The sequence below is a fragment of the Nicotiana tomentosiformis genome, chromosome 4 (assembly GCF_000390325.3).
Source record: "Nicotiana tomentosiformis chromosome 4, ASM39032v3, whole genome shotgun sequence".
NCBI classification, from domain to species: Eukaryota; Viridiplantae; Streptophyta; class Magnoliopsida; order Solanales; family Solanaceae; genus Nicotiana; species Nicotiana tomentosiformis.
Window position 1 is genome coordinate 126288397 of NC_090815.1, and position 15734 is coordinate 126304130.

General features: G+C 36.4%; 2 protein-coding genes across 5 annotated transcripts; one reads left to right on the forward strand and one right to left on the reverse strand.

Moving 5' to 3' along the window:
* The first annotated feature begins 3160 nt into the window (after positions 1 to 3160).
* Positions 3161 to 6139, forward strand: LOC138910506 (uncharacterized). The gene is made up of 3 exons (XM_070201748.1): positions 3161 to 3202; positions 5547 to 5725; positions 5833 to 6139. Exons 1-3 carry the CDS (start codon positions 3161 to 3163, stop codon positions 6137 to 6139), a joined length of 528 nt encoding a protein of 175 aa, XP_070057849.1.
* A 4058-nt stretch (positions 6140 to 10197) lies between these two features.
* On the reverse strand, positions 10198 to 14384 carry LOC104090685 (uncharacterized protein At1g01500). 4 transcript variants are annotated; one of them, XM_009595851.4, is made up of 3 exons: positions 13972 to 14384; positions 12303 to 13166; positions 10198 to 10682 (listed from the first exon to the last, which is right to left on the reverse strand). In XM_009595851.4, exons 2-3 carry the CDS (start codon positions 13008 to 13010, stop codon positions 10461 to 10463), a joined length of 930 nt encoding a protein of 309 aa, XP_009594146.1. In that variant the 5' UTR covers positions 13011 to 13166; positions 13972 to 14384; the 3' UTR covers positions 10198 to 10460. The 4 variants fall into 4 exon arrangements, with proteins under 4 accessions (XP_009594146.1, XP_009594145.1, XP_009594147.1 ...); XM_009595850.4 differs by lacking the exon at positions 13972 to 14384 and adding an exon at positions 13667 to 13923; XM_009595852.4 differs by lacking the exon at positions 13972 to 14384 and adding an exon at positions 13383 to 13626.
* Positions 14385 to 15734: the final 1350 nt, after the last annotated feature.

The following is a 15734-nucleotide window of genomic DNA, read 5'->3' on the forward strand; positions in this document are numbered from 1 at the left end:
TTCATTTTATAATAGTTAGAACTCACAGGACGGTGATCGGAAGCCGTGAGTTCGAGTTATTTGACTTGTAGTGGACTGTTTTGTGGGCTGTTTCGTGTTGCCTTTGGGCTGTATATTTTTCTAATATTGAATGGAGTTTTGGAGGATAAATTGTGTGGATAAACACCACATAATGAAAGAATGGTGGGTTGGTCGTTCGTCGTTACCCTTTTTTAAGTTGTTTGACACTACTTTGGTTGTCGTTTTATGTATTAAGTGATTAGGGTGTGTGGGTTATTTTGTGGTATATTGTGATGGATATAAGGTTGGAAAACGATAATTACATGTTGTTATTGTTGTGTTCTTGTTGTTGTTGGTATAGGGTATTGGAGGAGGGACTAGTTGCCGGGGAGATGCTGTCCAAATTTACATAAACGAGCTACTAGTTTAAGTTGCGGGCAAAGCCTTTATTCAACATTGATTTTGAATCTCCTTATGATGTGGTAAATTGAATTGAGTTGTTTGAATTATTTCTTGGAAGGTATTAAGGACTCAACGGAGTTAAGGTATGTTAAGGCTATCCATTCTTTCTTTTGGCATGATCTAAATGATACAAACGAAACGAGCAAAATTCGCAACTTTTATAAATGACTCTATTCATAGAAATACTATGGGTGTCTATATTCTTGATTCCCCATGTGAATTATTATTATATTCTCTGTTCATGGTTCTCAGAAAAATACGTATTTGATAAAGTTTATCCGTAAGGCATATTGATTTTATGATATTCCGAGAAATCTTATTAACGTATTTCTTATGCATTTCATGCATTTATACATATACATTGACCCATGACCAGATGGCGTTATATACACGTATATTATATGTATATGGGATATGGGAAAAGGTTATGGCGTTATATATGCACCACCACCTGATCAACTGGTATACGTTGATGATTTTGCCCACAGTGGCTGAGATGATATGATGGGATGCCCTCAGAGGCTTGATGATATTATTTACGCATATACCTATGCATGGTATGGCATTTATACGCATATGCATGACATTATAAATTTTCATGATTCATAGAGCTATGCAAAATATCTGGTTGAGTTCTTTACTCCATGTTTCTTTCATGTCTTTTATATACTACTGTCATGCCTTACATACTTGGTACTTTATTTGTACTGACGTCCCTTTTAACTTGGGACACTGTATTTCATTTCTGCAGGTCTCGATAGACAGGTTGAGAGTTCTTCTAGTAGGCTATCAGCTCAACAGAAGGTGTTTGTGCACTCCACTTGCTCCGGAGTTGCCTATTTTGTCAGTGTGATTTGAAAATGTATTGATTGGTATGGCAGGGCTCTATCCCGACCTTTATGATATTTATGTACTCTTAGAGGCTTGTAGATATATGTCATGTATACGAATACTGGTATGGCCTTATAGGCCAGTACATTATATGTATAAGTCGGTATATCAAGTTGGGTCACTCTATATTGAGTATTTTTCATGTTTTATTCTACTTATCTCACAACAGCCTCTCCGACTCAATTACCTATGATAATATGATACGAAAGATACGTTATGTTAGTACTCGGTTAAGTAAGGTACCGGGTGCCCGTCGCGGCCCATCGGTTTGGGTCGTGACAAAAGTGGTATCAGAGCAGTTCTGTCCTAGGGAGTCTACAAGCCGTGTTTAGTAGAGTCTTATTTATGGGTGTGTTGTGCACCATACTTATAAGCAGGAGGCTAAAGGGCATTTAGGACTGTCACTCTTTCTTCTTACTCTAAATCGTGTGGTAGAGCTTAGTTGTAAGAAATTCAAACTCTTAAATTCTATTTTATTCTCTATACAACAACATCTATATCCAAAAAGACAGTTGGTAAGAGATTGAATGTGGTTGTGGAAGAATTGAATCAGAAGAACTCGATTTTGCATCATACTTATGATGAGTAAATGTAAGGACTTCAATAGATATGTGTGTACTACGACGTCTGAGCTTGATAAGGAGCCTTAAGGCATGAATATCTATCTACCCCTATGGTAAAAAGCAACGAGAGAATCAGAAGCTAGATACAAGTTTCAACAAGTAAAAGAAGCTAGGTGAAGGAGGATACGAGGTACCCAATTAGTGAAGATTATCTTTATTTACAATTCAGGCAGAGAATTATAAACATTCTGAGTTACTTTCAACAGTAACAGAGATATATACAATTGATCACACCTATCTCAATTATGTCCTATGGGAGCTAACAGATATTGGTTAAGAGAAGGATGGGATATGAGGATCCAGCTGGGGTTAGAGTAATCCAAAATTGTGGATGGATTGTTATCATTAGCTCACATTTCCGAGGGATATTTCAAACGTGGTAATGGTTCTCCTTGGGAGGCACCCATATGGTGCACTCTAGAATAGTACAATCAGATATGAATACTAGAATAGTCAAAAATTTCAGAAGATTGGCATTGGAATCCTAGAAAGGATAAATATTTACCTTAGAATGACTCCAGCCCCGAGTAAAGAAAAAAAGTATTAGGCATTCCAAAGAGCCAGTGAGATGGAGCAAGGGGAGCTAAAAGTGAAGGAACTTTTTGTTGAAGTTTCCAGAATAAAGTGATAGACAAAAATATTATCCGGAGAATAAGAAGAGAGTAAATGAAGCATCATGAGTAAGATGTGATATATGGGTGATAACGGTAAATCAAAATATGACAAGACTACTGATTTTATAGTCAAGTGAAGGAAAAGACTAGAAGTTACAAGCCTTGAGACAATAAAAGAGTATAAGCCATAAAGTCATGTCCCCATTTGGATAAATGAGTTGGTGACTCATACATGATTACTAGAAGGAAAAGTTAGACCATGGAGTAATAGAAATTAGTATGGGCTAGTGAATACGATAAACTGAACATGAATTCAGGACCGAAGGATTTGATAATAGTTGACATCGTGAGAATTTCATAGGTCGCATTCCGACGATAATCGAAGAGACAATAGAAGAATATCCTTTAAAGGTCATTCAGGAATATGCTTCCCTAAAAAAAGCGTTATGATCAGAGTTAAGCTTAAGGGACTAAGTGTGCCAGTTACACTAGGTGTCACCTTTGTATGTAAGAAATTAAATTATCCCTGGTACAGAAGGATTACCGCAAGGCGAGTAAGAGTCCGTGAAGATGTGTAAAGATGCCAAATATGAAGAAGTGAAACATTTACAGGTAAATCTTCATAGCAATAAATATTAGAACTCCCCTAAAGGGGGAAGATGGTGTGATATGGTATTAAGTCGGAGTTATGTGGTGCAGGTAACTATGGAATAGTAAAGAAAGAATGTGGTAGAAAGGCGAAAGGAGTGATATTTCATTTATTCAGATCCTACGGATATGATACGACTCCAGAACATTATGTAAGCATGACGACGGGGAGAGGCAGTAAGGGTTCCATCACTAGATGTTATTGATAAATAAGTGCAAATGAACAATGGATATATAAGGAGCCAGTGTGTGGGGTAAGTTAAGACAAAGGATATAACCCAAGAGAGATTACACAGAATGTAGATATGAGAATGGACTAACGTGTAGTTAGTAGTTGATTCAGGAAGAGCCTAGCCATGGCTAAATAAGAGGGTACCAATAAATCAGCAGGTTGTGCAAGATAAACATAGCGAAACCCAACATAGGGAATTCGGTCTCGCAAATATGCGTACATCATAATCCTTGAGAAATATTCAGATAGGAGTTGGTGTTGTTAAAGGTACCGCATAATGTTACGAAAATAAAAAAAAATGGTGCCACTAAGAAGACAGTCAAAATATTTCAGTTCAGAATCAACCTTACGAGCACAAGGGCGCGGAGGTAAGTAATTAAGGATAATTATAGGTGAGTAATAACATCAAAAATTCTTTCGGGTATACGATGTAATAAGCTCGCATGTTTATAAGAGTCAAAGGGTCTCTCTTAAGTACTACAAAGAAAGACTAGCTGAGGGAATAAGGAAGAAGGCTTCAACTTAAGCATAGTGACATAAAGAAGAATTGTTCTTATAGAAACAGTCTCACAACAACATCGTATGCACTTCATAAGAAAGTGGCACCTATCGTGGCTAATGAACGGGGAAAAAAAAATCAAAAGATGATATTTGAGATCATATGAGTTACGGAAAATTCTAGTATTTGTGGGCAATGAGATAAGCCATGTATTCCTGCAACAAATGGCAGAACGACCATGAAAAGTAATTGCTTATGTTTAAAGATAACTAAGAAAGCACGAGAAGAATTATCCGACCCCCGATTTAGAGTTAGCCGCGGTGATTCATGCACTAAATATGTGGAGGCACTATTTGTATGGCATTCATGTTGATATCTATACGGATAATAAGAGCCTTCAATATATCTTCAATCAAAAGGAATTGAATTTACACCAAAGGAGATGGTTGGAGCTACTGAAAGATCATGGCGTTTATATTTTATACTATCCCTGGAAGGCGAATGTAGTAGCCGACGCCCTCAGCCGTAGATCTATGGGTAGCCTGCCATATTTACAGCCAAAGAAGTGTGGGATAGCCCATGAGACTCATCAGCTAGCTAGTCTTAGAGTTCGATTACTGGACTAAGGTGATACCGGAGTTACTATTCAGGACACAGCAACATCCTCTTTAGTAACTGAAGTGAAGGAACGCCAGTATAAGGATCATGTGCTAGCTCATTATAGATATACATCCCCTCAAAAGGAGGATACACCATTTGAGATTACAGGAGATGGTGTCCTCAGATATCTAGGTCGATTATGTGTTCTAATGTGGCAGGGTTGTGCCAGCAGGTTATGGGAGAAGCTCACTATTCTCGTTATTCTATTTATCCAGGAGCGACAAAGATGTATCATGATATCAGGGGAATATACTGGTGGGACGAAATAAAGAAGGATATAGCAGAGTTTGTTGCTCAGTGCCCTAATTGTCAGCACATTAAGATTGAGCATCAGAAACCCTGTGAATTATTACAGGCTATAGAGATTCCGACTTGGAAATAGGAAGTAATTAATACGGATTTCATCATAGGCTTACCTCGTACCCAACGTAAGTTCGATGCTATATGGGTTATTGTCGATAGACTTACAAAAGCAATCCATTTTCTGTCTGTCGGGACTACTTACTCAGTAGAGGATTATGCAAGGCTTTACATTAGGGAGATAGTACGACTTCAGGTGTCCCTATATCTATTATCTCAAATAGAGGTGCTCAGTTTACAGGTGATATCTGGAGGTCCATCCAAAAAGGATTGGGGACTTAGGTAAGTCTTAGTACAATATTTCATCCCCAGGCAGACGGTCAGGCTGAACTTACTATTCAGACATTGGAGGATATGCTACGGGCTTGTGTGATGGACTTCACGGGTAGCTGGGATGATCATCTTCCACCTATTGAGTTTGCATATAATAATAATAATTATCATTCCACCATTCAGATGGCTCCATACGAAGCTCTTTACGGACCAAAGTGTAGGTCTCCTATAGACTGTTCGAGATTGGGGAAAGTAAGTTAGTAAGACCAGAGTTGGTACAACAGGCAGTTGAGAAGATTAAGCTGATAAGGGAAAGGCTATTAGCAACACAGAGTCGTCAGAAGTCCTATGTAGATAATCGACGACGTGACTTGGAGTTTCAGGTAGATGACTTGGTATTCCTAAAGGTATCACCGATGAAAGGCGTTATGAGATTCGATAAGAAAGGAAAGCTTAGCCCTAGGTACCTTGTACCTTACAACGCAGAGTAGGCCAAGTAGCATATGAGTTAGACTTGCCTTCCAAATTGGAGTCTCTACATCCAGTATTTCATGTGTTTATGCTCTGTAGGTGTATTAGAGATCCCTCTAAAGTCATTCCAGTTGACAATGTTCAGGTTACAGAGCAGTTATCATATGAGGAAGCTCACATTGCTATACTAGATAGACAAGTTCGGAGATTAAGAACTAAGGATGTAGCTTCGATTAAAGTACTTTGGATTAATAATAATGTGGAGGATAAGACTTGGGAAGCTGAAGAAGAAATAAAGACTAGGTATCCTCACTTGTTTCCACTTCTGGAGAAGGATCAGACTGAGACATCACAGCCTTTAGGTACGTATATGGTACTTGATTCTTATGTTAGTTATTGTTATTGATCATGTGAGGCCATTAGTGTTATTGATGATTGTGGCCATGTGTGGCTTTGTATTGTTGGGTTTCCTACGTGGCAAGTTGGTAGTATTACCGTTACATAGGAGACTCGGCTAAAATTTGTATAGATTTCTGGGAGTTTAACATTCGAGGACGAATGTTTCTAAGGGGGGAAGATTGTTACACCCTGTGCGTCCTAAGGTGACTAATGAATATGAGACTTGTTAATCATGATTTAAATTATTTTAAAGTCATAATATATCTATATATGATGTTTTGATATAAAATATAAAGTTTGGGAAAAATCGGATTAAAGTTGCAGAAACACCAATTAAGGATTTGCCCTGTAACAAAGCTTTTTGAAAAATATATTTTGTGTGCTATATGAGGTCTTTTTGGAACATATTATATATCAAATTGAAGGTCTTGGAATGTAGTTTCGAACTCACTTAACCGTTCATTCATACAACACCCGGATAAAAAGCTATAAGCGTTGGAAGAAGGGCCAATCATAGGGTGCCAAGTAGCACCCTTTTTTACTTTTAAAAAAATGGGATATTTACATCCCATCTCGTCTCTTTCTCTATTTTTCCAGAGATCTCGCCCAAATAATACCTCTAACTTTACTCTTAAGCTCTCTACAAGATCTTTAAACAAGATTATCATCCCGGGCACGAAATCAAGAAGCAATAACGTTAAAACAATTCCTACGACATAAGTATCGCTATATCACCTCTCTTTTTCTTTGTAGTTTGAGTTTTGGAAGGTACTTCATAGTTAGGAAAACGTGTACTTTCTGTATTTAAGTGTTTAAATATCAAGAAATGTTGATAAATTCATTTCCTAATAGTTAGAACTCACGGGACGGTGATCGGAAGCCGTGAGTTCGAGTTATTTGACTTGTAGTGGACTGTTTTGTGGGTTGTTTCGTGTTTCCTTTGGGCTGTATATTTTTTTACTATTTAATGGAGTTTTGCAGGAAACATTATGTGGATAAAAACCACATAATGACGGAATGGTGATCTGGTCATTCGTCGTTACCCTTTTTTAAGTTGTTTGACACTACTTTTGTTGTCGTTTTATGTATGAAGTGATTGGCGTGTGTGGGCTGGTTTTTGGTATATTGTGATAGAGATAAGGTTGGAAAACGATGCTTACATATTTTTATTGTTGTGTTCTTGTTGTTATTGGTATATGGTATTGGAGGAGGGCCTAGTTACAGGGGATGCTGTCCAAATTTACGTAAACGAGCTACTAGTTTAAGTTGCGGACTTAGCCCTTACTCAGCATTGATTTTGAATCTCCTTATGATGTGGTAGATTGAATTGATTTGTTTGAAGAATTTCTTGGAAGGTATTAAGGACTCAACAGAGTTAAGGTATGTTAAGGCTATCCCTTCTTTCTTTTGGCATGATTCAAATGATACAAACGAAACGAGCAAAATACGCAACTTTCATAAATGACTCTATTCATAGAAATACTATGGGTGTCTATATTCTTGATTCCCCATGTGAATTATTATTATATCCTCTGTTCAAGGGTCTTAGAAAAATACGTATTTGATAAAGTTTATCCGTAAGGCATATTGATTTTATGATATTCCGAGAAATCTTATTAACGTATTTCTTATGCATTTCATGCATTTATACATGTACATTGACCTATGACCAGATGGCGTTATATATGCATATTTTTTATATATATATATATATATATATGGGATATGGGAAAAGGTTATGGCGTTATATACACACCACCATATGATCAGCTAGTATACGTTGATGATTTTGCCCACAGTGGCTAAGATGATATGATGGGATGCCCTCAGAGGCTTGATGATGTTATGTACGCATATACCTATGCATGGTATGACATTTATACGCACATGCATGACATTATAAATTTTCATGATTCATATAACTATGCAAAATTTCAGGTTGAGTTATTTACTCCATGTTTCTTTCATGTCTTTTATATACTATTGTCATGCCTTACATACTCGGTACTTTATTTGTACTGACGTCCCTTTTACCTGGGGACACTATGTTTCATGCTCGCAGGTCCCGATAGACAGGTTGAGAGTTCTCCTAGTAGGCTATCAGCTCAGCAGAAGGTGTTTGTGCACTCCACTTGCTCCGGAGTTGCCTATTTGGTCAGTGTGATTTGAATATGTATTGATTGGTATGGCGGGGCTCTGTCCCGGCCTTTATGATATTTATGTACTCTTAGAGGCTTGTAGACATGTCATGTATACGGATACTGGTATGGCCTTATAGGCCAGTACATTATATGTATAAGTCGGTATATCAAGTTGGGTCACCTTATATTGAGTATTTTTTTCATGTTTTATTCTACTTATCTCACAACAACCTCTCCGACTCAATTACCTATGATAGTATGATATGAAAGATATGTTATGTTGGTACTCGATTGAGTAAGGTACCGGGTGCCCATCGCGGATCATCGGTTTGGGTCGTGACAGAAGTGGTATTAGAGCAGTTCCGTCCTAGGGAGTCTACAAGCCGTGTCTAGTAGAGTCTTGTTTATGGGTGTGTTGTGCACCACACTTATAAGCAGGAGACTACAGGGTATTTAGGATTGTCACTCTTTCTTCTTACTCTAGATCGTATGGTAGAGCTCAGTTGTAAGAAATTCAAACTCCTAAATTCTATTTTATTCGCTATACAACGACATCTACATCCAAAAAGACAATTGGTAAGAGATTGAATGTGGTTGTGGAAGAGTTGAGTCAGAGGAACTCGATTTTGCATCATACTTATGATGAGTAAATGTAAGACCTTCAGTAGATATGTATGTACTACAACGTCTGAGCCTCTTGATAAGGAGCCCTAAGGCATGAAAAAATCAAATTCCCCCTCAACTTTGAACAATAGTCATTCTCCCCCTTTTATCCTACACAATACCTTTTTTGCCCTTGAATTTTCAATTTCTTCCTCTATGTAATACTTTTTTATTATATGATATTTTTTTATGGTTTTAGCTATAATTTAAATTATGTTATACCTATTATAAATTGTAATTTAAATTCATTAAAATTATAAGTAGAATATTCCTTTTATAAATGTTATAAATTTATTGTTATCTTTATGATTGTTATTTTAATATAATGCATATTAACTATATATTTAAGTTATATTTTCTTGGTGGTGGATTCAGAAATTCATATAAGAGGATTGAAAAAACCCATAAAATATCAGATTTAGGATCTTAACTTGTGACCTAAGATAACTTTTGAATCTTTATACCACTTACATCTTCTTATGTCAAAGGGATTCAAAATTTGATATACAATTAAAAAGTTTACTTTTGTCCTATTTACGCAGTCTAATTTTCTAGCGAGAGAATTCAATTGAATCCTCTTACCTCCTTCGTCCATTAACTTTCTCTCTTATTCTCTATTGTAGATATATATTTTTGGATTTTATTACCATTAATGAACTAATTTATAAATTTATATTTTAAAATTCATTTATTATAAGGTATAACATAATTTAAATTAAAGATAAAACCATAAAAAATATCGTAGAATAAAAAAGTATTATATAGAGGAAGGAACTGAAAATTTAAGGGCAAACTAGGCATTTTGCAGGATAAAGGAGGGAAACGACTATTGTTCAAAGTTGAGGAGGGAGTTTAATTTTTAAAGCAAAGTTAGGGGGCGTAAATAATTTTCACCCATTTTTTATTTGATTTAAGTCGGACAGACATTTTTAATACACTTTAACAGCAGCTGTATACATATTTATTTTTTTTGCTGTTTTCTTCAGAGGATTAAATTTGTTGGAACAAAATGTAGAATACTTTTTCATCAATTAAAAAAAAAAAAAAAAAAAAAAAAACCCGATGCACAAAGCACCCCGCGTTCGTACAGGATCCAGGGAAGGGCTGCACCCCAAGGGGTTGTGATGTAAACAGCCTACCCTGATAGTAACTAATTTAAGGGCTCGAACTCGTAACCTATAGGTCACACAGAGACAATTTGATCGTTGCTCTCCGCTTCTGCTTTTTCATCAATTAATAGGCACTAATTCCAGGACATAAGTATCTCAAATACAAAACCTTTTCAAAAACTAAACATTTACACAAAAACAAAACAAAACATGATGTAACATCAGCTAAACATGTGCATACAGCTTTAGCAACCTGTGCCACTCCTCAGCTACAAAACTCAAAAGACAGCAAACTGGAGAGGTAAAAAAGAAACTAGGGGAAGGGAAGCAGAAAACATGTTTACCTTGTTTAACAAGTAGAATATACTCAAAACAAGTATCTTTCTGTTGTTAGCCTTTGGATTATGCTATGTAATTACATAAGGCGCCTTCTTAAATTTCGAGTAGTACGGACTAATAAACCAACTCCTACTCCAACTCCTACACAAATGCCAAGGCCAATCCCAACACCAACTCGGACTCCAGCATTGAACCAGGATAGTTCCCCGTCTTCGCCATCCATAAGTTCTGTTTGTCTCCGGTACATGTTGTTGTAGTCTTCTTCGCTTTCTGGTTTATAGTTTCTGTACTCTGTAACCTGTTAACACAAAGTGAACTTCAGAAATCGCTCAGTTTCCATCATCAAGTAATCACGCGTGACATGTCTGAGAAGCTGCGGGACTCATCTAATTAATTGCATCTATGAAACATAATTTGTGGTTCAAAATAAATACTACGACTTGATAAATCCAACCGCTGCCTTGAGAAAATTCCCAATTGAAATGACACAGAAAACCTAAATAAGGGCAGCTCGGTGCATAAAGCATCCCGAGTTCACGCATGGTCCGGGAAGGGCCGCACCCCAAGGGGGTGTAATGTAGGCAATCTACCCTGATGCAAGCATCAGTGGCTGATTCCACGGCTCGAACCCGTGACCTATAAGTCACACGGAGACAACTCGACCGTTGCTCCACGGCTCTCCTCACGCAGAAAACTTAATATTCTGAAATTGAAGATGAAATGCAACCACACTTTTGTTAACTTCATATCTAGAAGGATAGGGACAATGCAACAGCAAAGAATGAGAATTGAATATTAAACAATTACTTAAAAGTATGAGTCTGCCCATACCCACTGACATGTTTAGGATAAGATTCTGTTTCCAGTGTCAGGTACTTCTCCTAAAAGATACTAAGCCTTTTACAGGTTGTGAAAAATAAACATGTTTCAAGATATGAAACATTATGAAGCTAGATGCAATGGTAGGGTTACACAAGTAGTTGTCAGGGTCATGGTTGTCGCATTAGTTCCCACTCCGTCAATAAACTATAGCATGAATTTAGTAGCACAAAAATTGAAATACCATTAAAGTATTTACATTTGGTCAAAGAAATTTAAGGAGGGTAGAAACACATCTCAAGGTACATGCCAGAGTCAGGATTTGAAGCTTATTGGTCCAAGAGTCTAGCTCTTTTAAGTTAGTGGGTTCTAAATTAGTAATTTATATATATTAAGTAAAGTTCTTAAGACAAATACAGAGTTTGGACCAAAGTTACTAGGTTCGGCCGAATCCGCTGGGTACATGTGCAATCAATAATAACAACTCTGAGGAAAGAACCGTCCAATATAGCTAGTGAAGGCATTACTTCTTAGCGGATCACCAAAAAGGAAAAGAGATGTAAACAATTTTAGGGCTCAAACGCACAAGAATCTTTGAAAGACAATCCGCACAAGTGAAATTGTGTACAATGTACCTTGTTATCATTTGCAAAAGAAAACCTGCAGAAATGCCTAAGTCACTATAGCGGGTGTTTTGTGCAGCCCTAACCATTTGGAAACTTTCAAAGATAACATGCCCCAATATTACATTTTAGTAGTCTCTTTTCCCTCTTTCAAACTTTCCAGCTTCTTTTGATAACTTCCAATTCAGTTTGAATCAAAGAGGAGGAGATAGAAGTGGAAGAAGGATCACAAAGCAATTTTAAGTCAAAATAAATGTAAGAAAGACACCAAATACACTGAAGGCAACGGGTTGATCAACTCACTACACATGTTGGTTAACTATGTAAACAGTTTGGCTGTTTGCATATGCCTTATCACCAATATTGCATGGTTAACATTTCGATTACAATGAACACTACATACAACTCCAGAACACCAACTAGACGATATATTAGTTAATGAACATAAAAAACAAGGTTTGAAGTACAAACAGTACCTGCAGATCATGTTCAGAATAGACTTCTTTCTGCTGTTCAGTTGTTTCATGCTCCGGAATGGAGTCTAACATACCCTTTCGATGGTGCTTCTTCCTGTGAATTAGCTGCAAAGTCTTAGTTAAGATGATAGGTGTACCAGAAAAGCAACCAGCAACATATACTTCAATTGTCGGCGAGAATGCTTCAGAACCCACAATGTGTTTTCCCCTGAGAAAGCCAGTGCCAGCGCTCATAACTGATTCACAATTCATGCTCCATCTCCTAACAGTCTCTTTAGACTCCCTAATAAAACCATTGACATCGGCCATTTCCAAAACCCCAGAGAGAACAAGATCATCTTTATGGAAGACCTCAAAGTTCACATTCCCTGTCAATCTTATGCTATCTGTGCTCACAAATGTCGCTTCTTCAGCTTTCTTATCAACCCGATCCCTTCGAAGAAGGCAAGAAACTCCTTCCGAATACATGGAACATCTTTTACCATTTACTTCAAGCAGTGTATCAGGGCTTAATGGGATATGGTTAAGAGTAAGACTTTCTGGGGTTGAATCATCAACCACAAAATTGCTGATTCTGATGTAGAAAACTCTAATATCAAACCAAGATAACGATAGTTTACCACAAGATTGGTAAGAGGGGTGCCTCATAATTTGGAGACCAGAATCAGCTGGTTTTCCATTGCTTAGAAATTCACGCGAATTCTCCATATTTCAGGAGTTTATCCCTTACTTTATAAAATCCTTCACCATTGTCTGATATAAGAACATAACAGAACCATAAACCCGGCACCCCCTTAGGCCAAGGAATACCGTTTCAATTCAAATCCCTACTCGACAAGGTGCCTTCGGAGTATCTAAATCTGGCTGCCAACAGAAAGCCATTTTTTTTCTAATCAGATAATCATATACTAACAATTTTGTAAAGAAAACATAACAGGAATTGTAACCGAAAGCATAAATGGAAATGAAGGTATGCCAGGTACAAAGAAACCAGGAATTCAGGAACAGAATACCTTGATATAATGAAGAGAAAAGACAGAATCAATAATTAAAAGGCTATAAAAAGAAAACTGAAACTACCTTACAAAAGGGCTGATGGGGAAAGAAAAAAAAGACAACCAAACAAAAAGGATTTAAAGGTCATTTATGCTAAGAAGACTAGAAAACCAAATATGGAGGAGATCTCTACACAAGAAACATAATAAAGATTCACAAAAAAGAAGCTTTATATGACTTGGTACACCCACACAAATTGCTTTTATCAAAAATTACATCAAAACAACATTGTCCACAAATTTATCATTAATCTTGTAAAATAAAATAACGAAAATACACAAAATAATCAAAATCAAACACCACCCCACCTGTAACTCCAATGATTTGAAGTCTAATTGGTGATCAAAATTAAATCTTTTTTCTACCTTTCAGCTCTTCACTCTCAAAAACAAGCAGCAGATTTGAATTAAAGTACCACTCTTTGGCTTCTCAAAGATTGATAAAAATATGCTAACAAAAAGCAGGCTATCAAGAATAAATATAAATCACAGAAGCTGCCAAATAACAAACCCAATTCACTTCCATACCCAAGGAATAAAATAGTATTTTTAAAATAAAAAAAAAAGACTAATACAGACAAAAGCTGAAATCTTCTGCTACATAATAAACTTACAAAGGGAAATATTGAATCCACAAGCTCAGCTTCCAACTTGCAAATTATCTATCAAATCACTGTCAAATCTCCAATAAGAGCTTTTGATTGCCTTGTCCAAATCTTGTGGCCTAAAATTAAGTACACTGATGCTACTTTATGGACTGTTCCTACCAATCAAAATCAGCTTTTTTCAATTGTCTTTCTTTTTCTGTGTGTGTATGTATATATAGTGTATATGTGTGTGTATATATTATGTATATAGACTTAAACTATATTAATTCTGCAAAAAGATCCACTCTTTCTTTCTGTTTTGGATCTTTGAGTATTCTAAAGAATGTACATAGCCCTTGATATTAAGGTTGGTGTATTAGCATAATATATACAAATCTGAAATAAAAGGGGAAAAAAGGGGCAGGAATTCATAAGCAAGAAAAAATCTTGATGGTGATTGGTTTTTTTTTTTTTTTCTTGGAGGGGGGGGGGGAGAGGGGAATGACTCAGAGATGGATCTTTGGATTACATTTGAACCTTATCTAAATGTAGAATAAAATTTTGAGATTTACGAGGTCGGCATCTTTAATTAAATTGAAAATGATGTTTATGTTTGAAGGCTTTGTTAGTATAACTTAATTAAGAATGTACTAGTTTTGACCAACTTTGAACCTAGCCACATGTAGAATCATAATTCAGTGTTAAACACTGAATTGAATACAAAAACTGAGCTTAACCCAGAGTTGTTATAGTACAGTAAATAAAAAGATTACTCTAGAAAAGGTGAACTATATTAATTAGTATATACTTTTAATTTAATTTGATACTTAATCATGATAAATTAATGTGTTTTAATACATGTATGACATTTTTTTCAAGTAATCATGCAACCTTTGCTGATAAATGACACTTCTAATGCGCTTAAGCCTCTGATTCACTTACTAGTTATGCAGAGATATAATTGAAGGATAGTTTATGTGTGTTGGGAATAAACTCCCACAAAAATAATATTTACGGTAATAAAAGCAGAATAATAACGTAGCACCAAGATACGATAATTAACAAGAATAAAAGAGTGACAATGACACCAAGATTTTTACGTGAAAACCTCTTTTGAATAAGGGAAAAAATCACGACCCCGAGATGAGCAATTGATATCACTATAGCAAGGAATTTTACACTTTGTAGGTCCGAGTAAAATACTCCAAAGACCACTACAACACTCAAAAGAAATAACCCTCTTTTGATATTCCCACCTCATTACAATATCACTCACTCTCTATTTTTCTCACAAACTATTTTCTTATACCTTGTCTGTGAAACCTCACTCTTTCTTTCTCTCTTTGTTGGTGTGTAGAGATGAGAGTCGAAACTCTCCTTTCATAGGCGGAGCCTCACTCTCTCACGCCTACTATATTTGACATTTTCCTCTCTACAAATTTGCAAATCACATAAGTGCCTACCATATTTGACACTTTTCCTTTATGCAGATTTGCAAATCACATAAGTGCCTACCATATTTGATATTTTTCTTCTTTATTATGGGGATGGACCCCACATGTCCCCCTCCAGACCCATTAACCTGAAGGAGGTAATACCGGACTTCTAGCTTGAGTGCATGCCGACAAGTTCTTTGCACAATTCGAACTTGTCTCTTGGTACCACCTTGGTCAGCATATCTAGGGATTCTCACTTGTAGAAATCTTCAAGACTTTTAGAAATTCATTCTCTACCATTTCTCGAATCCAGTGATATCTCACGTTGATGTGTTTGGTCCTTGCATGGTACAT